The following is a 24,954-nucleotide window of genomic DNA, read 5'->3' as shown; positions in this document are numbered from 1 at the left end:
TAAAAAAATACAAGCTGAGAATTCATAAGGCAGAAAAAGCCACTAGGTAAGAAGATAAATACTAAAATTAACGTCTTCAGGCAAAACCACCAGAACTAATATTTTCAAATGAGTGCTGTCCTTCAATATAGGCTGTGACTGTATTTCAGCGCTGCTGTCACTTGTTCATGGTGTCTCTGGATTTCTCTTAGGGCAGCACCTTCAATAGCTCTATATTCTTTAAAATAAATTTATTTATTTTTGGCTGCGTTGGGTCTTCATTGCTGCGCACGGGCTTTCTCTAGATACGGTGAGCCGGGGCTACTCTTTGTTGTGGTCCACGGCCTTCTCATTGCAGTGGCTTCTCTTGTTGTGGAGCATGGGCTCTAGGGTGTGCAGGCTTCAGTAGTTGTGGCACGTGGGCTCAGTAGTTGTGGCTTGTGGGCTCTGGAGCGCAGGCTCAGTAGTTGTGGCGCACGGACTTAGCTGCTCCACGACATGTGGGATCTTCCCGGACCAGGGCTTGAACCCATGTCCCCTGCATTGCTAGGCAGATATTCTTTTTTTTTTTTTAACATCTTTATTGGGGTATAATTGCTTTACAATGGTGTGTTAGTTTCTGCTTTATAACAAAGTGAATCAGTTATACATATACATATGTTCCCATATCTCTTCCCTCTTGTAGGCAGATATTCTTAACCACTGCACCACCAGGGAACTCCCCAATAGCCCTTTTTTTTTTTTTTTTTGCGGTACACAAGCCTCTCACTGTTGTGGCCTCTCCTGATGCGGAGCACAGGCTCCAGACGCACAGGCTCAGCGGCCATGGCTCACGCCCAATAGCCCATTTTTGAGCCATGTCAAAAAACCAGTCTCTTTCCTGCTCTCACACATTCTCACTTAGCTAATTTACCAGGCTGGGAGACTTGAGGCCGTTTTAAAAATCCAATGGATCCTTAAAGCATGAACAACTGCCGCAGCTGAGGATATTTAGGTAAATATATACTGCAGGCTCTGGAGGACATTTCTACAGAAAACTGCTACATGTATTTTAATAAGTCCTACAGCACCAGAGTATCGGAGCTCCCAAGGTTAGCACCTGGAAGGGCAACACTCATTCGTATCTATCAGTTCTGGCAGAATGCAAAATACTGTCTGTAGCCTTTCTAGAGTCATACTTTATGTATATAAAAGAAGTGTTCTGAGGTTGGAAGAGGCAGTGCTTGGTGTGGATTATGGGGGTGTTTTGTGGGAAGGGGAGGTCTGACCCTCCCATTAGAATAACAGTTCCATGAAAACAGGGACTTTGCCTGTCTTATTCCATTATGAATTCTCAAGCACCTGAAACAATGCTTGGCACATGGTAACACATTCAAACATATTTGTTGATTGAATGAATAAAGAAGTTAGACTTTGAACTAGGTGTTACAGATGAATAGGATACGGTGATAGCAGGAACCAAGGTAAGGCCTTATGTATTTTAAACATATAAGGTAGGGCAGGGTCAGACTGTGGGGTGCCTTAAAAGCCAGACTAACTTTTAAGACAATGGAGAGTGGAGTTTCTGGAGGACAAGTTGAAAAGTGGTATTTTCTAAACATTAACCTGGCTGAATTATGCAAGGAGGAGCGAATGGAGAAATAGAAAGCAGGAAGACCTGTCACTGCAGTACTCCAGGGGCGGGCAACAACTTGAAGATGCAATGGCAAGATAAGAGGAAGGCAGCCAAAGACGGTCAAAGGTATTAGAAATCATCTTGGGACAAAAGGCAGCACTTAAAAAGGAATATTGCTAAGTCAGTAACTAAGATGATAATGGGCATAGAGATCCTAATGAAGACAGAGGGCAGCTACATAAATAATCCTCTAAATTGGGAACCAGGATATGTAAATTACTGACCGCTGGTAAATATTAGCCATTTTAATGCTTGTTTTGTTTTTCTTAACAGAGCATTCCTTCCATCTGGTGGCAGTTGCTTGAATTGCAGGCCAAAATCTTAAAGAGGGAAACCAAGCTTCTGGAATAGGATCAGATTGCTAGGCAGATCTGTACCGCAAATCTTCACAGGCTCTCCTACTAAGGGGAGGTAAGAGAGAATAACCATCCATCCCCACGGGGGGCTGTTAAGTTACTGAGTCCAAGGCCCCACAAACCTTAACTATATAAACAACATAACCACACTGAAATGGTGGAAAAGGAAAAAAAAAGTAACTTTGGAAACAGTGTTTTGACTACATTCTCTAAGACTAAAGACAAAAACAAGTGCTCACAAATATATTTCTCAAGTTAGATTTGTTTCTCACAGGAGTATGAGTAGCAGTTCTGGAACTACTTTAAGTGTACTTGAGGACTTAGCAAATAAATAAACACTATGAGGATGAGAACCAGGTTTCTCACCACTGAAGAAAGGAGTTACTAAATGGAAAAGGGAAAGGTTACAATGAACCTTGTGCTGCCGGATTTAATCAAAGGCATCTGTATAAACTGAGTTCAAGTATTGAGTTTATACAGATACCTTTAATTTCAGCCCAACAACTTCAGCTCAGTAGCGATGAGCACAACTAGCACCCAGATCTTGATTTCTAAATACCATTTGCGAATAATGGAAAGGAATAAGTGATCCTTGCAGAAAAGTCTGAATGCATCTTGCCATTGAATTGCAAGAAAAATACAAGAGGAGCCTAGAACATCATGTGGTACCAGAAAATAAACAAGACTTCAAAAAAGGTTAGGGCCGGGGGAGGGGGAAGGGGTGAGGAGGGAGGAACGGAGAGTTGCTACTCAATGGGTATACAGTTTTAGTTGTGCAAGACGAGTAAGTACTAGAGATCTGTTGTACTTAACAGTACTGTACCATATACTTAATAATATGTTAAGTGCATAGAGCTCATGTTAAGGGTTATCACAATAAAATAAAAATTTTAAAATGATGGGGACATGGTGAAAGGAAACAGGCGCCAAATCTGTGACAATTTGAGTAACAGAATGAACAATGATAGTAATGAATTTCAACATAGAATAAAATATCTAGTTTAGCAGGAGAATGCTCTTTTCAAATGAAACTACACAGAGCAAAAATGAGGGGTCTTGAGACCCTCAGAACACCATCTGAACCAGCTTATCAAAGTTGACATTATCATGAGACATATTGACAACATGTGCCTCCGGATATGATGCATTCAGCAGGTTGCAATAGCGCTTCTGTGGTAATTGTGCCCAAATGCAAAACCTGAGTCTAATAATAGGCAAACATTAGACAAACCCAAATTGAGGGACATTCTACAAACTAAGTGGCCAGCACTCTTCAAACATGTTAAGATCATTAGGACAAAAAAGACAGGAACTATTCTAGGTTAAAGAAGACTAAGGAGATCATGATCCTTAAATGCAAGCATGAGCCTGAAATGGACCACAAAAAGAAAATCTGTGGGACCATTAGCAAAATTCCAGTACAGTATATAGACTAGTTAATAATGTGCCAATTAATATCAATTTACTGATCTTGGTAACTAAGTTGTGGGTTATCTAAGGTGTTAACAGTTGGCAAAGCTGGGCAAAGAGTATATGAGATTTCACTAATTTTGCAACTTTTAAAAAGTATGAAATTATCTCAAAACAAAAAGTGAAAAAAACTTTTAAAAACTATATAGAATAGAACATAGGACAGGAGATCAAGTTCTGGTACATGTCTAAAACAGGCAAACCTAACGCATATGTTGCATAAATTATATCTAAATTTATGTGCTATACGCCATATATGTTACTATATATCACAGAGTAATGTAAATCAGATTAGTCGTCGTTTGGTGCAGGGGTGGAGAAGACTGGAAAGGAGCACAAGTAAACTTTCTGGGGTGATAGAAATGGTCTATATTTGGTTCGGATGGTAGCCACATGGATGCATACATTTGTCAAAATTGAACTGTAAACATTTAATGGGTACATTGTACTGTATTTAAACTATAAGAAAGTTGACTCAAAAATTTTCATCTCAAATCTCCTGCATTAAAAGGAATTTCTGGTTTCTGATTCGTTAAATAGACTGCCTCTGTTTTGCTGACCACAAATTTCAGTACTAAGACAGTAAAAGAAACATGAAAAAAGAAGGAAAAAATACCTACAACCAAGCTGAGCCAATGCTGGGTTAAACAGTCATAAGTTAAATCACAAGTATTTCATCACATACCTTATAGAAGAAATACTGTACAAGGTGTGCTATTCTCACATAATAGAGGTGTCCGTGAGCCAACAGCAGTTTCTTTAAATGTTTAAACTTTGGGACAGAATAATCACTATTCCTGGCTGCTTGGCGACCTTCTTTGCCTTTGATACCTAAAAAAAGAAAAATCTCTATAGGGTGAGTATTTTTATAGAATAAGTAACCACCTGACTTGTTACTTTCGTATTTTTTACTTGCTTACATGTATAGTTCAGTTGAATAGTTTAGATTTGCCTTCTTAAGCAAAAAGTGCTTTCAACAGTGAGACTTACCAATAAAAAGTAAAATTATGTTTAATTGACAATTACCTATTTATAACAAAACATAAAATAATTAATAGAATCATTATTTTAATCATTATAAGGCAAAAATTATCCTGAGGAAATAGTTAAATCTGAAAATTATTTTAAAGGTACTTATTTAGTAAGTGATTAATCATGCATGGCACCAGACTAGGTGCCATACTAAAGCAACTCAGAGACCTGGGGATTATGGTCTAAGAGCTCAAAACTGAAGAGTTATAATGAGATGGTTAAGTCCTTATATTGAATGATACTGAGTAGTGGTTGGCAAACACTTACTCCGGTCCAAAATGTTCATAAGACAGTTGGTTCACGCCAAAGATCCTTGAAATTTGGTCCTGTCCAAAACGTCAAGACATTTGGACTATAAGACAGTTGGTCCATGCCAAAAGGTCTTTAAAATCTGGTCCGGTCCAAAATGTCCACGAGCATATTTGGTCCATGCCAAATGGTTTTGGACAGGACCAAATTTCAAGGACCTTCTGCATGGACCAAATGTGCTATGGACGTTTTAGACAAGACCAAATGCCCTGCAAGGCTGAGTAGCAGTCCAAGTATTCCATGAGCTCAAGCAGCTTTAGGCCATTTCCACAGTCAATAACCAATGAATTGAACTAGAGTTCCACACTAAGTAGGGTTACTTGCAAATGGAAAGAATTTGGGAATCCAAACTGTGGTACAATAATCCCCAAGATACTATTTCCATTATTTCTCGCCCACCAAAAAACCACTTGCTGGGGTGTTAGGATTGCCTCCCAGCAGCCTGACAGGGGAAGAAAGGGTGCAGGTTTTGGAGAAGCTGGTGTTGCATGCCGACATGTAAATTCACCACTACAGCCCAAACCGCCATGCAGAGATATTGCCATGTGGAGAATCAGCCAGCCAATTATCGTCTCTCAGTCCCAAACAGTTACAGATCTCAAAAGATATAGTGCAGCAACATAAGCAGGCGATCTGGCCAGGGGCGAAAAATCAATAAAATTTCATGCATGCTGTCAAAAGTGAGAGCTAAATGATCAACTGCATGGCTAGTAGGTTTGGGAAATTCACTTTACTTGGCTAATATAATAATATCCTCCAACTTTGTATTGCTACATTCCCACCATGGGTAGGACTTTGGCATGGACATATTCCACGATCCGATGAGGACCTTCTTTTGATAAACAATGATCATTCCCAAATTCGGATTCAAGATGAGCAACCAAAACAATTTCTAGAATAATAAGACCACTCTACCTAAAAGCAGTACTGATACCTTACAGCTGCCATCTCATTAGATGTTTCTTACCTATGCCCACATGGGATTCCAAGATCATACTAACATCATTGGCACCATCACCTATCGACAGTGTTATTGGGCTGCCTTTTAAATTCTTCACCATTCTCACAATCTAAACATTAAATACAAAAGAGGTATAGAAAAGGTCAAAGCAGAATGTGAGATTGTACTACATTGTGGGTATTTGCCTCATTCACACTTGTAAATGGAGGCCTTCAAACAGAAAGGTAGCTTGTGCATATAAGTACAACCAGTCTTGAATTCTCAGGGGCAGAAGAACACAGCTTTTCAAAATGTAATACCGGCGCCCACTTGTTTCTGGTTTTGCGAATGTATGAACTGTCAAAAACCATGCCTCACACCTATATTAGAGGTCAGCACGCTTCCCTCTTTTGTCATTGCTTCCTGTGTCCTTTCAGATCACGTACTGAATGAGAGAAAGTGGAGACCAGAGAGCCTATTTGGGGAGACATGCATGGGGCTACCAGGACAAAAGTGGGCAGTGAGAGGACAATGTTTTTGGTTACCGCTCCCTCTCTCCTCCCTGTTGACACTCCCACCTCCCCTCGGTGCACGCCAACCCTTATTTCCATCTAGCTGCCGACTAAACTTTACTAAATCACCCAGTGCCCAATATGATATGATATGATCTCTCATACAGGTAGCTGCATTTCAAAAGGGGGCGCCTTAAAGGTGATGAGCTTTGCAGAAAGATGCCCGAGATATGTGTATAAAGGCTGTCATTATTCCCTGAGTGTCTCTTAAAGATGTGTCGATGGCACAGTGCAGCTCAATGCTGTGTTCACGGTAAGTACTGAATAAAAGAAACGTTCTCCTGGCAGAGTTACTTGTGGGAAGAGTATTGGGTAAGCTGCTGTCCTCCCACCGTATGTTTTAGATAATGACTGCTTTATGTGTCAACCCTCAAAACCCCTTGGAATCTAGCAGCTTTTAAAAAGCTTATGTAATTCAGTAGTTAAATAATGCCTTGCAAAAATTTTGTACCCACAATGGCTTTCACCAGGTAACATAAATAAAATCCATTTTCAGATAACTGATTAAAAAAATTTATACGAGGCAAAACCACCCTGCAGTCTTTTCTTTAAACAAAATTCAGTCAGGTTTTAGTTGTATAAAACAACATAACCAAAAACCCCTACATCCAATCCATTTGACACAAAAATGATGTTACTATGAAATGCCGGCTTTCTCCCAATCCTTCGCCTCAACTTGGTTCTTTTTAAAAACTTTATGAGTGTCAGAAATAATCTGTAAGTGAGTCATCCACAAAAGTAAACTTGTGTTTAATGGGCTACAATACTGGTTAAACTAATTGCACTTGTTATACTGTATGCAGTAATGATTTAAACCACAAGGAAGAAAAATGCAGCCAGGGAAGGCAATAAAATTATCAAGGGTGACAGCTTCTGCATGAAAACATAGATTTAAAAAGATGAAAGCTTGTCCTTGTGGAAAGATAAAAGGATATATTGTCATGGACCATAAAACCATGAAAGATCTAGGTAGATAAACACGGGAGTTTTTTTTTTACTGAGTCCCAGGTCACCTGGATTAAGAACTTCTCTTCAATCTCTAGATAGCTTCACAAAAAAGAAATCAATTTACCAAAAACTATTTATTGATCAACTATAACTACGTGCAATACAATGTGCAAAAGCAAAGTGCAAATATCCAGAAAGGATATACCGCTTGGTCTCATACCTCAAGAAGCATATAATGGGGAATGGATACAATAATATCAGATAATCAGATTAACAATACAAGATAACAATACACAATACCTATGCAAGGGAATATATAACACTGTCATCTAAGTTGTCCACATAAGAAGGCCCGTGATGTCAGAGAAGGGAGAGGACACTACATGCCAGAATGATCAGAAATGATTCTATAGAAGGAAGGGTGGTTTGATCTAAATCATAAAAGACTGGTAAGATGTGCATGGATGGGGAAAAGGGGGTTGGAGCAGTATCCCACGGAAAGGGAAGAGCATAGCATGTTCTAAGGCACACAGCCAGTTAAGTACAGTATATGCTTAGAAAACAGATCTGGTTTGACCAGACCAATGAGTTTTTGTACAGGGGACATGGATAGGTATATATGGGGCCACATCAACAGGGAGCAATATTATGAAAGTGGCAACAGGGTGCAGGAGAAATGGGAAGAAAAGGCCAGACTGCAGGCAAAGAGAGAAGTTAGTCCACATGGAGTTCAATGAGCTGTTTAAGTCCTGGACCTGGAAAGTAATGGAAAGAAAGACATGGAAAAGACAGTGTACTAGAAAATGGACAGAATTTGGTGACTGAGACCACATGGAAGGGTAAAGCATGGGGGACTTCAAAGTTTTGAATCTAAAGACCTAGAAGTATAGTGAGCTCAGTAATAGATGTAAAGGGACTTCCCTGGTGGCGCAGTGGTTAAGAATCTGCCTGCCAATGCAGGGTACAAGGGTTCGAGCCCTGGTCTGGGAAGATCCCACATGCTGTGGAGCAGCTAAGCCCGTGCTACACAGCTACTGAGCCTGTGCTCCAGAGCCCGCAAGCCACAACTACTGAGCCCGTGGACCTACAGCCTGTGCTCCGCAACAAGAGAAGCCACCGCAATGAGAAGCCCGCGTGCAGCAATGGAGACCCAACGCAGCCAAAAAAAAAAAAAAAAAAAAAAGACAAGGAACATGACAATTTGGGCTCTAGAGAAGGCTGAGTTGAGGTGACAATGACACACCCAAGAACATGTGCTCAGTAAGCAATTGGAGAAGTAAAGTAGAACTCCGAAGATTGGGATTGGAGAAGTGACTTGAAAATCACCTATGTGGGGACTTCCCTGGTGGTCCAGTGGTAAAGAATCCGCCTTCCAATGCAGGGGACGTGGGTTTGATCCCTGGTCAGGGAACTAAGATCCCATATGCCGTGGGGCAATTAAGCCCGCACGCCACAATTACTGAGCTCGCACGCCTCAACAAGAGAGAGAAAACCCGCACGCCGCAAGGAAAGATCCTGCATGCCTCAACGAAGATCCCGTGTGCAGCAACTAAGACCCAATGCAGCCCCCCAAAAATCAATCAATCAATCAATCAAATAAATATAAAAAAAAGAAAATCACCTATGTGGCCATGACAGATGAGTAGGTGATATCCTGGAAGAGGTGACGATAGTGAGGGAAATTAAACAGACTAAGGACTGAACCACAGGGGGCTCCATAGTCTGGGTGAGAGAAGCAGCACAGTGTTAGGAATTCAGATACTGTCCTGGGCAGTGGAGAAGTTAGAACCCAGGTGAGCCATTTGAGCAGCAGACAATGAATATAGGAGGAAAAAAAAGGGAAAGAGGTATTGCCTTTGACTAAAGGGACAGATTTCTATGTATACTGTTCTGATAGGATCTGCTTCCCCAGCTGGGGCTAACCAAGGCTCTTAAGGTTGAAGAAAAGAAGAGCACCTGATTGTGATGGAAATTGAAAGTGAGAAGAAGGTAGACAATGCCCTAAATTAGGATGGGCTGTGTGCTTGCGTATGCGTGCATGCATGTGCGAGGTAGGGGGCAGGGTGTGTGAAGGAGAAGGCAAAGACACAGCGCCATCCGCTAGGTCTAGAGCAAGCAGCTGAGGGACGGGAAGAAGCAAGACCAACACATATAAAAGAATACAGTGTACGCAGAAGTGAAAAGGTGTGTACCTGAGATTCTAAGGTTCCCGAGACTCAGTGAGTACAAGGAAGCAAGGTGAAGTAGATCAATGTGAGCAAGAGGAGCTGGAAAAGACAGCACACCCGAGGTTGCCCCTGCATTGGGTTTTATTAGGAGTAAAATTTTTGTTAGGCCAAGAGGAATTCAGAGGGAATTCCAGATGAGGAAATTATATGAGGGAAGCTTTAGAAGTTGGTGTGAGCATGGCACGTGGAAGGGACACAAAGGGGGAACAACCAACAGGAGTGGATGATTCTCACTGGACGTGAGAGTGATGGTGGACACAAAATATGTACGGACACATTGAAAGGGTCGACAGGGGTGGCCCCGAGTACCATATTGAGTCATCTGCCCTTCATCCTAAGGGACTAGGAAACTACTGAAAGGTTCTGAGAGAGAATATATGATGCGAGAAGTACTGTTTTAACAAGATTAATTTGGGAGTATGGGGAAAGAGATGGAATGGGGAAGGGTGAAAGCAAGGAGACTAATGAGAAGATTAAATCAAATAGTCTGTGTGTAAAGTCCTAAGGTCTTGCTTGCACTAAGATGGAGATAAAAGGTTTAACAAGGTGACACCACAATGAGAGCTATGACGAAAGGTAGGATCAGTAGGACATGGTGACTATATATGGAGTGAGTGAGAAGAAAAGGATCAAAGGCAGTTTGGAGACTTTGGGAGCCAAAGAAAAATGTCACTGGTAACAGAAATAATAAAGACAAGGGATAAAACAAACTGGCCTGAAGGAGAAAATTATAATATCTGTCTTGGATACTAGAATTTAATGTTACAGTGGGGAATCCATATAGAGCCATCTAGCAGGCAGCTAGAAATATGAGACTTAACAAAAAGGAAAAGTTAGGACGAGAGATATATCATCAATGGAAGTCATAGAAATGGATGTGCTTATCCAGAGAGATAGGATGTAAGTGAAGAGCCGAGGGAAGACATAGCCCCCCCAAAAAACTGACAATTAGGGAGAAGACACAGGATGAAACAAAAAAGACACTAGGTTGCCAAGAAGGGAAAAAAAAAAGGACCGTGGACCATCACAGAAACCAAGGGAGGAGAGTTTAAAGGAGGACATAATTGGCAGTGTCAACTGCAGTGGAGAAATGAGGAGAAAACGAAAGACAACACGACGGGTTCAGCAAGGAGGTCACTGCTCTCCTCCAGGAGATGCAGCAGAGTAAGGTGAGAAGAAAGAATGCATGGGGCTAATGGAATAGTGGAGCCAGGAGCAGTGGGATGAAGGCAGCAGGCACCAAGCACTCATTAGAGAAGTTTGCAAGGTGAGGAATTAGACAGTCAGCTTGAGGAGACAAAAAGGTGAAGCACAGGTTTAATTCAAATCGGTGGGAAGACTTCTGAGTTGGACCACATAGAGGAAGAATCCAGGGAAAATATAATAAGGTACTCAGGGCTCTTTGAAGAAAATTAAAAGTGAACATTTGCACATATGCGTACAGAAGTACCCAGAATGGAACATTAACTAACATTCAGTTACCTGGGCTTTCTGTAACGGTGCCATCCGACAGCAGAGCACTGCAGTGCACTTCATACAAATTTGTAGGAAAATGCTTTTGTAATTGTTAGAACCAGAGTCTTGACTAGAATTTAATATGAGAGACAACGTGGAGCCATCAATGATTAATCCATATTCCTGATGTTCTGTCCATGCTCTGAAAAAGAAAAACAATGCTATATTTGAATCTACTATACATTGCTATTTAGGAACTTTAAAAAACCAGTCAGAGGAGGGTTATCATCAATCTGGTTCCTGGACGTGTAAATTCTAAAGAAGCAACCGACTCTATTAATGACACAACAGAGACTTTCTATCACATCTTTGAGACTCAAGCTGCCCATATAGATGGCACTAAGTTCTAAATATAAAAATAATGGACTTCTAGCAGCCAGTCTCCATATAAGAACCTCAAGGTGAATTTTGGAAATTACAGTTCCATCAAACTCTGATATGAAGACAAATCATCAGTCAATCTGAAAACTGCTTAACAATGCGGGGAAAAGACAAAATGGCTTTGGGGTATACAAATCACAGAAGATATTCTTAATATCTCTGCCCGAATGACAAAACCTATCAATAGACCTGGCTTCTCAAATATGATGGACTACTAAAAAGACATAGTGTTCATTAAAGAATAGCATGCAATAATGATATATGTTCCTTAAATAAGTATCATTTTATACTAGACTAGTGGTTTTCAACCATAGCCTTCCCATGAGAGTCATCTGGGCAGCTTGAAAAAAAGCCCATGTCTTAGGTTTATCCACAGACAAATTAAATCAGGGTATCTTGGGCAGGGCTTGGTTACATATAGGCATGTTTTAAAATACTCCATAGGTGATTCTCCTGTATAGCCAGGATGAAGTAGTATTAGTTGCCAGGAAAGACAAATATAACAGGTGCTGGACTTCCCTGGTGGCTCAGTGGTTAGGAATCCGCCTGCCAATGCAGGGGACACGGGTTCAAGCCCTGGTCCGGGAAGATCCCACATGCCGTGGAGCAACTAAGCCCGTGTGCCACAACTACTGAGCCCGCACGCCTAGAGCCCTGCTCCGCAACAAGAGAAGCCACCGCAATGAGAAGCCTGCACACCGCTTCACACCGCTGCACACTAGTTCACCACAACTAGAGAAAGCCTGCGAGCAGCAACAAAGACCCAATGCAGCCAAAAATAAAATATAAATAAATTTATAAAAAAAAAATATATATATATAACAGGTGCCAAGTATTTAAAAAAAACATATGGGGGAAAACTTACAATTGAGAAAATTCTACCAATTAACATTTTAATTTTTTTTTTTTTTTGCAATTAACAAAAAAAACACCGATTAATCAATTTCTGCTCAGGAAATCTTGGGTGCCATTTGAGAACCACTGCAGTAGACGTATTAAACATAGCAGGATCTCATCGTTATACAATAGATTCATTTGTCTAATTTTATGCTACTCAAAGCTTAATGTTTAAAGGAATCTTGTTAAAATTCCTGGGAATCTTGTTAAAGTACACATTCTGATTCAGTAGTTTTGGGGTGGGACATGAGATTTTGCATTTCTAACAAGCTTCTGGTGATAATGGAGCTGCTGTTCTATGGACTATGAATAGTGAGAGCCTAATATGCCTCTTCTTTCCTTCCTTTCATATTCTGCTTCATGATATTATGAGCATGTTTTATTCACTAATTAGAGATATCAATCATGCATTCTCCTTTGCTCCCCTATTCACAGAGCTGACAATGAGCAGAAAACAGTAGCTCAATAATCAATCAAGCAATATTTGGTCTCTAACTAGGCCATATAGAAGAATGGAAAGAATTATTAACTAATCTTTCTTTGGAGAATAGAAAATCTCCTTGGGGTAACAGAAGCACACATGAGAGAATATACCCAACCAAACATGATATTAAATGGTTAATATCTGAAAAGAATGGATACATGTATATGTATAACTGAATCACTTTGTTGTACACCTGAAACTAACACAACGTTGTTAATCAACTATACTCCAATATAAAGTAAAAGTGTTTTTAAAAAGGTTAATATCCAGTGATTGGGACAATAAATACACACCAGGAAAGAACAATGGTTTCTTTGTGAGGTATGATATCTGAAATGGAACTTAAAAGACAGGACAGAAAGAGGTGAAGAAAAGAGGGAATGTATGTGTGGTGCACTAGGAAAACAAACTGAAAAGGTCACCTGGGGCCTTTGGTACGACCTGATTCTGTGGGTAATAGAGATCCATTAAAGGTTTCTGAGCAGGGCTGTGACATGGGCAGTACTTTATATCTAAGGACCACTCATCTGGCAGAGGGGCTTACGTGCTCTGAGGCACGAGTTACTAGGAATCTGATGGGGAGCGCCAGTGGAGAGAGTGGGGACATGGGTAAGGCTTGGTGGCTGATTTGAAGTGGAAGGGACAAAGGAGCAGAAGCTGGCAAAAGGGATCCTGTGTCTGATGCTTGTGTAACTTGGGGAAAGAGTGTACCCAACTCCAGATGAGTCAGGAAGAGGGAATGTTGAGATGGTGAGTTCAGTTTTCCATAAGCGCTGGCTTTTACAAAAGTGCCCAAGGGCTCCTGAATGGTGCTATGCACTGAATTGTGTCCCCCCTGAAGTCCCATGTTGAAGCCCTAACCCTCAATGTGATGATATTCGGAAATGGGGCCTTTGGGAGATAAGTTTAGATGAAGTCATGAGAGTGGGGCCCTTATGATGGGATGATGGGATTAATATCCTTATAAAAAGAGGAAGAGACACCAGAGCTTCCTCTCTCTCTGCCAAGTAAGGACACAGCAAGAGGGCAGCATTCTGCAAGCCAGGAAGGGGGACCTCACCAGAACTCGGCCATGTTGGCACCCTGATCCCATACTTCTGGTCTCCAGAAATGTGAGAAATAAGTTTCTACTGTTTAAGCCACCTGGTCTCTTGTATTTCGTTATGGTAGCCTGAGAAGACTAAGATAAATGCAAGTAAAACACATGTAATCTGGACTGCCTTTATAAGTACCATTTGGTTAAAGGAAGGAAACATTTATCATAGGCAATTAATAAAAACCTGTTTACTCTCACTGATGTCCAAGTAACAGAAGAACAGCTGTCTTAAAATTGGCCATAGCCTCATGAATGTGGGCTATTCATTTTTAAAGTCTGTTTAAACACTAGTGATGAGGACACAGATAGAGCATAGTTGTTAAAAGCATGGGCTCTGGAATTGCGTAGACTTGCTCTACACCTTATTAACTGTGTTATCTCGAATAAGTCAATTCATCTCTCTGAGCCTTAGTTTCCCTATTTCTAACAAGAAGAAAATAAGGTCGTGTTACTGGGTTGCTGTGAAGATTAAATGAGAATAATTTAAAGTGCTTAATGTTATTCCTGGAACAAAGAGGGCACTTAAGAAATGTGAAATAATATTATCTACGGGTCTTTGGATTTACTGCAGACACATCCTGTGGCATTTCAGAAGAGGAAATTGATTTGCTTACGGCCAAGGTAAATTCCAGTAATGGGTTTAGACAAAGCTAGGCCTTGGTCAATGTCAAGTACAGGAAAATGTAACTCTGGGTATTGAATTATTGTGGATCAGTGGCTTTCCTTGAGAAGCTTAGATTCTACAGGTTCTTCCTAAGCAGCTTGTTGAAAGCAGTCGAGTGGCCATGCTATCAAGTATTTGGTCTCCTTTGGAGCACTGGGGCATGAAAATTCACACAGAAAATGCCTCCAGGACTTCGACCTGCATGGAAACTGTTTTAGAGACTGATTTTATTACATTCAATTTAAGAGACCATGAAAAGGAATATTTTTTCTTAACATGGGCCAGGACAGAGTACCAATGATAAGTACCCAGACCCTAAGTATTTAGAAAATGAACCACTTTTCTAAAGCATGAGAAGGGCAGGGTTTTCTTTTAAATGAAAGAAGAGGTGGAAAGTGCCAAATAATCTCAAATGGGCCATTAGCCAAGTCCTCAGGAAAGGTTCTAACTTACAAGGATAAAGCACCTGCAAACAAAGACTGATAAATTACAGAAAACGGAGCCTTCTGCATAAGCAGCTGTGATTTACATCTGTACCAATGTCTAAATATAACAAATTGATGTACTTTCTTACTTTTTAAGGCTTCTAGTACTTTTAGGAAATTCATGCAGCAACTTTTTACGATATTCAATCAACAACTCATGTAATCGATCTTCCTTCCGTTCGCTTTCTTGGATGGTTTTGGTGGTCAGTTCCAAGAGCTCCGTGCTGGTTTGAAAAAGGCGGCAGGCATAGCAGGTAGATTTGGCTGTCTCCATCTTGTCCCCAGTAAGCACCCAGACTTTCAGACCTGCTGCGTGCAGGGCTTCAATGGTCTCAGCGGCTTGATCTTGTAGCCTGGAAACACAAAGGAAACCTTGTTATCTTTGAAAATTCCTGACACAGATTCTACAAGAAGGCTTGTTAAAGAGAATGTCCTTATAATTCATAGCAATTCTGGAGTCCTGACATGTTTTAACAGTTGTTTTTCTTATATATCCTCTACCATTTCTGAGCATACTCTTTCTGGCATAGTTTTACTTATTAAAGTACATTTCAAACAATGAGGTTTGGAAAGTTTATGTTTTCTATCTCACTATACAAATACTTAACATGGTTCAAAACAGAAAGGGCCAGACACAGTCTAATGAGATATTGAAGGAAGTTAGCGAATCCCCATCCCCGAGGAGCTGGAAGTTTAGGAAAGCCAACCATTCTGAAGGAGATTTTAAGCATTATTCTGAAAGGCAAGGGTAGAAGAAGAGCGATACTTTGCATTCCTTTCTGTCAGAGAATAACAATGAAATTAGACTAAATGAATTCTATTAGAACTTTAATACCTTCCAATGAATATATGTTTATAACTTCATGTTTGGGTTAAGCCTCACAATTTGCATTCATAGCTTCTAGAAAACTTCTAAAATAGAATCTAAAACTTATTTTTTCAAGCAGATCAATTCTGGAGCCCTATAATCATGCCTGGCAGAGCTCAGCCTGTATGGTTAGAGCAAATTATTTTAAAGTATGCAAAAATATGCTCTAGTCTGTTAAACCAGGTTAGAATGAGCTCTCATGTTGTTTGCTCAACCCTGAATTTCCCTTCTGCTCATCTGTCTTTCAAAATTGTACCCATTCTACCAAGCACCAACTCAAATGGTGTCTCTAGCACAAAGCTTCCTACGTACAGTAAGACTACTTCATAAATACCTGCATAAATGAAGGGATGGCTTAGTAAGTACTCAAAACACCTTAGAGATGACAGATTCATTCTCCTAAGTCACAAATATTTAACTTAAAAATTATTCCCACAAACAGTTCAAAATCTGATGTACAGACAAAGCTGAATCAAGGATTTCAAAACTTGAGAATGAATTACCAATCTGGACAGATAACACCCTAAATGACTGGTCATTAAAATAACAAGAATATCATTTTCTAGTTACTTGTCTTCCACTGCAGTGGCTCCAATTAAATTCATGTTTGTCTCAATCTCATCAAAAACCTTTTCCATTTTTTCTTCTCTGTCTTGTAAGGCCATTTTTGCCTCTATGAGCTGTCTGTTAATTCTTTCATAATCATCTGGAGCAATTTCTTTGAAGGCTACACAAAGTGTCCGATACCCATCCTAGAAGCAAGGTAGGAGATCTCTAGTTATCCAAGTAATGAATAAAAACAAACAAACAAAACACACTCTTTAAATACTCTTGCTTTACCACACAAAAGAGAAATTCTGACTAATTTCCTTTTTAGTTAAAAAAGGGGAAAAAAAAGAAAGAACAGATTGCATTGGGTTAACATTCAATTAGGTTCGGAATAACAAAATAATGGCTCTTGGGGTTAAGAAAAAAACAAACAAAAAGCAGAACATAAAACAAAGATTCTTGAAAAGTCTTCAAAGGGTACAAATTTTGAACAGAAACTTGCTCCAGGATGTTTTATATTAAAATAAGGAAAATAATATTACAAAATCCCCAAATATAAAAATAGGCCATAAAAATAAGCTAAAATTCATTTCAATAATCCTTTAAATAGCAATCCATAAACGTAGTCATCTCTAGCATTTCTCTATCTACTGGGGGGAGGGGGTGTAGGCTCACCATTGCGTTACGTTCCACATGGACTTTAGTTAACTCAATTTCATGATTTTGCACCCTGGGGAAAACTGCTGAGTCGGCTCCTTTACAAAAGAGAAGTATGTCTCCTAAAATAAAGAATCAGAGTACTTGACTTACTTAGAATTGGGATTTTAATAATACATAACTATTAAGGTGGCCTCTCCCACCCAGCAGCTGTGTATCCTGAGCCTGCCTTGGAATGTCCATCCAAATGGAAGCAGCCATCTTGACCTTTACTCTGTCAGGACAACGTTCACCACCTCTTGGGACCAATACAGACATAATTAATATCTCAGAGTTTACAACATGCACCTCTGTTAAAAGAAACTTCCTTCAAGTGAATCACAGAAGACGGTGCTTGTGTCAAGGAGCTACATCTGAATTCTCTTTGAGGATGTTGTCAACCATGGTCTAAAGTTCACATGTGGCATCTACAGATGTCAAGGACCAAACTCAAGCTCAAACACGATAAAATCATTTTGAAAGACTATACATATTAGCTTTTAAAACAGTAGCTTGAAGGTTTTCACCGGAAACTGGAGAATAGCTCTGTAGAATGCTAGTACAAGTACAGCTTTATACCAGTCCATGCACCCAGGAAAGTAGACAGTACCATTAAGAAGGACACTCTGGGGCTTCCCTGGTGGCACAGTGGTTGAGAGTCCACCTGCCGATGCAGGGGACGCGGGTTCATGCCCCGGTCCGGGAAGATCCCACATGCCGCGGAGCGGCTGGGGCCGTGAGCCATGGCCGCTGAGCCTGCGTGCCCGGAGCCTGTGCTCCGCAACGGGAGAGGCCACAACAGTGAGAGGCCCGCCTACGGCAAAAAAAAAAAAAAAAAAAAGGACACTCTGACCTTATAAGGCAAAGTGCTAAGTTCAAAAAGTTAAAAAAGGGTAGCTCTGAGGTCAAGGCCCTTGATAGACCACTTCCTCAGACATCTCACCATCTGCAGTAGAACGTGGACGTGCATGTGTACAGGTAAGAACAGCAAGTATTCCAAATGTTAGGTGTTTTTAAAAAAATTTTCTCTCACATAGCCACAATGTGTTTAAAAGTCACAAAACAAATTCCACATTCACATATAATGAAATCAGCATCGTGACTTTGCAGTCACACCACAAAGTATGAATAAGGTAGGATATATTCCCTGAAGGGTCTGTCTAAATCTTCCCCTTCTCATACTAAGACATTTTCAACAGATTTAATACTAAAAAGTAAATTACTAGGAAATAAATCAAGGATATTTTGGAAAACCACCTGGAGACAGACAGACAGACAGACACACACACACACACACACACAGAGGAATATGAGAGCCCACAAACGAAGCAGGAATGCTACCCATGGGTCTTGCTGAATCTGAGCAGAAGGCATCCCAGTCACCATGGCTCCTCCCAAGAACATGGGGGAACCCTGAAATGATGGTACTGTTTCCCCTGCAAAGGGCAAGCTTCTTTACTGTGTTAAACCAACAGCCCAGGGTGCTAGAGTAAAATCACATGCCCTTTCCCAGCAGTCAGGCCCTTAGTCATCTCTAGCTTACCTGTTTCCAGGAAGTGTAAAGCAGTGGGGAATTAGGAAGGTCAGAGAGGGATAACCAGCAACTCTCTACACTCATAGATTCTACTGCTAGTAATCTCAAACCATCCAGTTGTAGTGGGCTGCTGCAGGTAGGCATTGGTGGTGATTGGTTAGTACCCTGAACTGTGAAAAAGTCATCCTTTCAGTTCCTGTCTGGACATCCAAGACTGAGGGGTAGAGTTCACTTTCCAAGAAAATGCATATATTGTCATACCAGGGGTTCTGCCAGTGACAATTTGACAAACTGAACATGTGCTTGTATAAATACATTAAGGCTTATACAAAAGCTTTGCACGACTTTCGGTAATCATACACTACTACGTTAAATGCTTTCCTCTCTTGAAGTAGTTGATCAACATACAAATCTACAAGTGGAAAAAGTCAAGTTTTAAAAATGCATACCTGATTGAGTTTTCACAACCACACTCATACGACGGCGGACAGAATCGAAGTTCAAGGTGTGAAGAAGTTCATACCTTTAATAGAAAAAAAAAAAGAGAAAAGTGAAATACCTAGACCAAGATAAAACACAACAGAAACATCTTAAGTTAAGAGAGCTCTCCTCTTTGGATAAGGGTTGCTAGTTGTGGGCACAACGGGTGCTTTCCATTGTGTCTTTGGAATTTCTCTGTGCTTAGAACATGCTGTCAGAGGATACCAGTGTTGGTTAAGGGTTATCTATATCTTCTCATTATATAACTTAAAATAGTAAGGAGAGACTGACTGCATAGGAATGAGGAACAAAGAGCTGTCCTGTGAAGCTATATCTGGCGAGGGTCTAGAAATAGTCTCACCCTGCCAAGTATTTTAATCATCTATGGAGTGCCTACTATGTGTCAGGCACAGTGATTGACGCTGGAGAAGAGACACACATCTTCCCTTAAGGCGCTTACCAAATGATAAGGGAGACAGAGGGTAATGAGAGGACTACCCCGTAGTCTTCCAAATACTGTAACAAAGGAACACACAGGGGGGATGTGGGAGCACAGACAGAAGGCATCTGAAGGAAGGCTTCCTGGAAGAGGTGGTGCCTGAGCTGTGTTTTGCAGGAGTGACACGATGAAGAAAGGGTATCATGGCACTCTGAGTACAGAGAAGAGCATGTGCAAAGGCACAGCAACATGAGAGCATGTGGCCCATGAGGGGACTTACAGTAGTTCATTTAAGGCTTGAGATCTAGTTGATAGGGGAGTAGCAAGAGAGGTAGGCAGGGGCTGGGACCTGAGAACATTGTGGGCCATTTCAGAGATTTGGGATTTCATCCTAAGGGCAATAGGAATCCACTGAAGGGTATAAACAGTGGATTGACATGATCAGATTTGTGTGTAAATGGCTAAGCTATTCACCAGATGAAAGGATGAAGAAGAAAGTTTCTAAGACTTATTAGAAAAAAATGTGAGGAAATCATTTCTTGAAAATAAATAACTTGTATACAAGTATTTACTACAAAGCTTCTCTTTGATGGGAGTGAGCGGGTCATTGGTTTTGGGATGTGTATGTATAAAACATCTACTTGTAGCACAGTATCTCATTTGTTGTTGGCCACATGGGGGCATTGTTGTGAACCGGCTAGAATCTGGACTTTGACAATGACCTGGGGCTCCTGGCAGTCAGGCCAAAGAGCCTTCTTCTGGTTCCTCTGGCTCTTGAACACTCCTTCCCAAAGGGGCATATTCCCTAAGCACATCTACACGTGTTACATGTTTCTAAGATGGGTCTCACGAGATGCCAGGGGTCAGACAATTACATTTCAAGTTCATATAAAGAATTCAAATTAATCACAGGGGCTAATTAAAATCCGTTATTAAGCCAAGGTGGTTTTGTTTGTTGGGGTCTCTGTAGTGAAAAAAAAAAATAAAAAATAAATGTGGAGCTATGGCTGCATCAGAGTACTTGCCCTGAGGCTCACACCCAAGCATCTAGAACAAGAGAAAGCTTCTGACTCCAAAGCTGCCATGTCTGGCAGGGCTTGCAATCCCAGAATGATTGGTTGGGTTCTGGACAGCAGAAGGTTTCATGCCTGTTCACTGATTTTTCTTGCAGCATGTGTTGGAGACCTGAAATGGCATCTAAAATTCAGAAAAGTCCAGGCAGACGCTCATTCAGGCTACTGGACCCATATGTGAACAAAATTGGAATCATTGACACCTCAAATGCTAGTTTCTGCCATTCTATGAAAAATGTCTTCTCCTACTCCAACTACATTTACATAAAGCTCTGAACTGGGAGAGCAGAGTCCTACATTTATAGATGTAGTCAGTTCCCTTTGCTGCCCTGCCTAAATCCATCTAAGGTGGACTGTGGGGTTAAGAAGTGACAATCATCAAACATACAGCGCTACTTACTCTTCTATTTCTTTTCTTTGGTTCTCTACTCTCATATGACCATTCCGCATTCCTACAAACGTGAACCCATACCTGCGAAACACAATAAAAAAGGCCTTTGTGTATCTTTAAAGAATAATTAATTTCCTCTTGCACTGGCATTATTCATACTTGTTTATTGTTTTCTTCTCTTTCATAAGATCTCAATCTATAACTGTACTTCCTTTTACTCACTGAGATGTTAACACAGAGCAAGTCAATGTCCAGTCACAAATCGTAACCAAGAAAGAGGCAATTTGTGATTCCAGTTCTGTAACTAATACATGGGGTGACTTTAATCCACTTAATTAGCTTGGGCTTCATGGATAAAACAGGACTTTCAGTTACCAAATGATATCAAAATTGCTAGGAGCACTTCAGCAAGAACATGTGTTGTACAAAAAGTGGCCATTATTATAGGATTTCCGAACTATAATATGAATATTTGGACTTCTGGCTGGAATGCATAAATAGTAATGCAAGTTACATCTATGCATTGCTATTTTCTTTTTGGTCTTAACTGGTTAGATTTGGGAATTTTTTTCAAACTTTCAAATACAGTAGCTTGGCTCCTTATTAAAGAATAAGGATACTTATAAGGTTATTGAAGCAAGTAAGAGAAGGAACAAAATAACTCCTGTCCTCCTGTGATTTCGCTTTCTCAGGAGAAGTACAAGAACTTTAATTTTTTTTACTCTTCAAAAATGTTAATGTATTTTCTACAACTTATTTCTGGGTTTTTTTTGTTTTTTTTTTTGTTTTTGCGGTACGCGGGCCTCTCACTGTTGTGGCCTCTCCCGTTGCGGAGCACAGGCTCCGGACACGCAGGCTCAGTGGCCATGGCTCACAGGCCCAGCCGCTCCGCGGCATGTGGGATCTTCCCGGACCGGGGCACGAACCCGTGTCCCCTGCATCGGCAGGCGGACTCTCAACCACTGCGCCACCAGAGAAGCCCTATTTCTGGGTTTTAAAACAGCATTACTGAGGTATAACTGATAGAGAACTGCAAATACCTAATGTGTGCAATTTGATGAGTTTGGACACATGAATACATCTGTGATACCATCACCACAATCAGGATAGAGACATATCCCAACATTTCTCAGGTTCTTTGTGTCCCCTTTGCTTTTTTGTTGTTTGTGGTTAAGAACATTTAACATATGAGATCTACTCTCTTAACAAATTTTGAAGTAAAAATACCATATTGTTAACTATAGGCAGAACTGTACCTCTCGAAATTATTCATCTAGCATAACGTACGTGCTTACCTTTTAGCTCCTTTGACCAAAGCTATTTCATCTGGTGAAGAGGACATATACGTTAATTCAGCTGATTCTGTAACTCCATCAACAGCATCATTTGTTTTAATTTCTACAGTATGACATAAACACAAGGCACGCAGAAAGAGCTCTTCTCGATTCTATTGAACAGTAACAGAAAAATGATTATATTAGTTTCACTGTGAACACTTGGTAACTAGTCAATGAACAGAGAAAAGTTATTAATGTGAGAGAATGTTATAACCTCCAGCAAACTGAGTAGCAAAAATTTATAAATTCATAATACTGAAATGAACTACATATTCTTCTGGTCCCTACCAACATGCCTGGTTCTCAGCTAACACACCCTAGGGGCTATGTTAACTCATTCAGGTTACTGTAGTGCCACCTAATACCAAAGCAGTGACATCTCCATGGCCTAAAAGAGCTCATTCAATTCTAATTCACAATCTGGCAATAGCTCAGGTGCAGGGAGACTCTGGTTCATTTCATGCCTAGGCACTGCTGGGACTTGAATGATTTCAATTGACATCATTCTTGGAGCAGCTCATATTTTTAAAGATAAAGCACCAAAAATTATGATCACACAGTCAAGCGAAAGTTCTACCCAAATGCCATTTTTCATAATGCTCTCTTATAAATTCTACTTGTTTACAAATTCCGGAGTTGTCCATAAAATAAGAAAGGTGAAGTTGAAAGAACAAACAGATGGTTATTCAAAAGTCTATGTCACGTGCCCAAATCCTTAATTTCTACTATGCTAACACATGCCTATATAAATTGATTTCTCAAGGTAAAATGGTAACGCAGAAAATGCCACCTTATCTGCTTTGTCAAAATACGGTAAGGGTCCATCAGTTTGAGAGAGTCCATCAGCCTCCTGAGTTACACCTTTATACTTATGCCCATCTATGCAGCATTCAATGAATTCCATGCTATTTTCAGTGAGTGTTCCAGTCTTATCAGTAAATACATAATCCACCTAAAAACAAGAACACAAACATATGCATTCTTTCTTCAATGTGATTAATTTTCTATAAGGCATAACTATAAGGATATTCTCATATCCACAGAAATCACCTTTTCTAAAAACTTGTCAAATGTCAGGTAATTACAGAAGTAATATTATCAAATGAATGAGAAATGAGGAAGTATTTTTAAAGATACTGAAATAGTATCACATGTCTAAGGTAGACTTACTCAAATGTAGGAGATTAATAGGCAGGAAAAATGTGGTTATTTTATCAAACTAAGACCCCTTCAATTTAACACCGACCTGTTTTTATATAAAGAAGTTAACATAAGAAAAGTCAATTTTCCAAGTGGGAAACAATTTACTGACCATTATTTCTCTCTCTCTCTGACACACTGACATACGCGTGCACGCACGCGCACACACACACAGATAAAACATATTGAATAGGAACTTAAACTAACTGGGATGTAACAAAACCTTTCTTTGAAAAGTAAAATTTTCTATAAATATACTGGATTGAAGTAAAATGCATTATGGCATAGAATGTATGTAAGAGTTACAGAATATAGACAGATGGGGAAATAATGTTACTTAATTAGACATAGTAAGTCAATGATGATTAAAAATATAAATGAAATTTCTTCCACGTACTATGTATATTTTCAGATACTCCTCCAAAAAATTTCCAAATTAACAGAAGGAGTAGAGTTTATAATGATAGGCTAAAGTATAAGCATACTTTCATAAATAATAGAAAAACAGGCTATGAAATAAATTTCCCATGTAAAATAAGCCATTTTGAGCATTTTCATTTTATCTCAGTTTTTATCTCTTCTATTTATAACATCTGGCTTTTGGAAACCCACAATTTTATCCTCCTTTTTGGAAATTTATACTTAAATAGTTAAAATTATGGGCTGACAGGAATAAGCATAAGTACAAGATTAAGGTTTTTATTATGTAAGGGAGAAAGAGATGAACTGCAGCAGTACTTGCTTTCTAATTATTTTTCAAAGCATTTCACGGTAGCAGCACTGGCACAAATATAGCATTCCAGTCTTCTCTTGTTTTTCCTGTTAGCCAGCCAAGTTTGAATTCTCTCTTTAAATTAATCCAAGTGGTATTATTCCTGTATCATTTAGATTTTTCCAGTTAAAATGAAATTCTTTGGGTTTTTTTTCTGATCAAAATTATTAACCTTCATTTCCCCCTGAAGGTTGTCCTGTGTTGTTGCGGCTCCTGCACTTGGATGAGCATTAACCCATTTCGAAATCTTTTATAGATGACAAAGGTAATAGCTTTAAAAAATAAAGTGCAGGGACTTCCCTGGTGGCACAGTGGTTGAGAATCCGCCTGCCGACGCAGGGAATACGGGTTTGATCCCTGGTCCGGGAAGATCCCACATGCCGCAGAGCAACTAAGCCCGTGCGTCTCAACCACTGAGCCTGTGCGCCTATAGCCTGAGAGCCACAACTACTGAGCCCACGTGCCACAACTACTGAAGCCTGTGCGCCTAGAGCCCGTGCTCCGCAACAAGAGAAGCCACCACAACGAGAAGCCCATGCACCGCAATGAAGAGTAGCCCCTGCTCGCCACAACTAGAGAAAACC

At 40.1% G+C, this 24,954-nt stretch overlaps 1 protein-coding gene across 9 annotated transcripts in view; it reads right to left on the bottom strand.

The window, feature by feature from the left end:
• ATP11C (ATPase phospholipid transporting 11C (ATP11C blood group)) overlaps nt 1-24,954 on the bottom strand; it is a 180,541-nt gene that overhangs the window by 51,458 nt on the left and 104,129 nt on the right. For all 9 annotated transcript variants that reach the window (XR_002642113.2, XR_002642115.2, XR_002642117.2 and 6 more), the window contains exons 13-22: nt 23,189-23,350; nt 22,357-22,508; nt 21,071-21,142; nt 19,128-19,201; nt 17,124-17,227; nt 16,470-16,651; nt 15,121-15,384; nt 10,992-11,166; nt 5,789-5,891; nt 4,166-4,311 (exon numbers count right to left, since the gene is read on the bottom strand). Coding sequence is in view for 6 of the 9 variants with exons in the window: in XM_089904046.1 (XP_089760172.1) it covers nt 4,166-4,311; nt 5,789-5,891; nt 10,992-11,166; nt 15,121-15,384; nt 16,470-16,651; nt 17,124-17,227; nt 19,128-19,201; nt 21,071-21,142; nt 22,357-22,508; nt 23,189-23,350 (1,434 nt within the window). In the remaining 3 variants the exon portion in view is untranslated. The remainder of the gene's footprint in view (nt 1-4,165; nt 4,312-5,788; nt 5,892-10,991; nt 11,167-15,120; nt 15,385-16,469; nt 16,652-17,123; nt 17,228-19,127; nt 19,202-21,070; nt 21,143-22,356; nt 22,509-23,188; nt 23,351-24,954) is intronic.

Source organism: Delphinapterus leucas, chromosome X, assembly GCF_059928025.1.
Source record: "Delphinapterus leucas isolate spDelLeu-1000000601 "Yukka" chromosome X, BTC_Dleu_Yukka2, whole genome shotgun sequence".
NCBI lineage: Eukaryota > Metazoa > Chordata > Mammalia > Artiodactyla > Monodontidae > Delphinapterus > Delphinapterus leucas.
The sequence above is the reverse complement of the archived record's forward strand: the minus strand, read 5'-3'. Positions and strand labels throughout refer to the sequence as shown.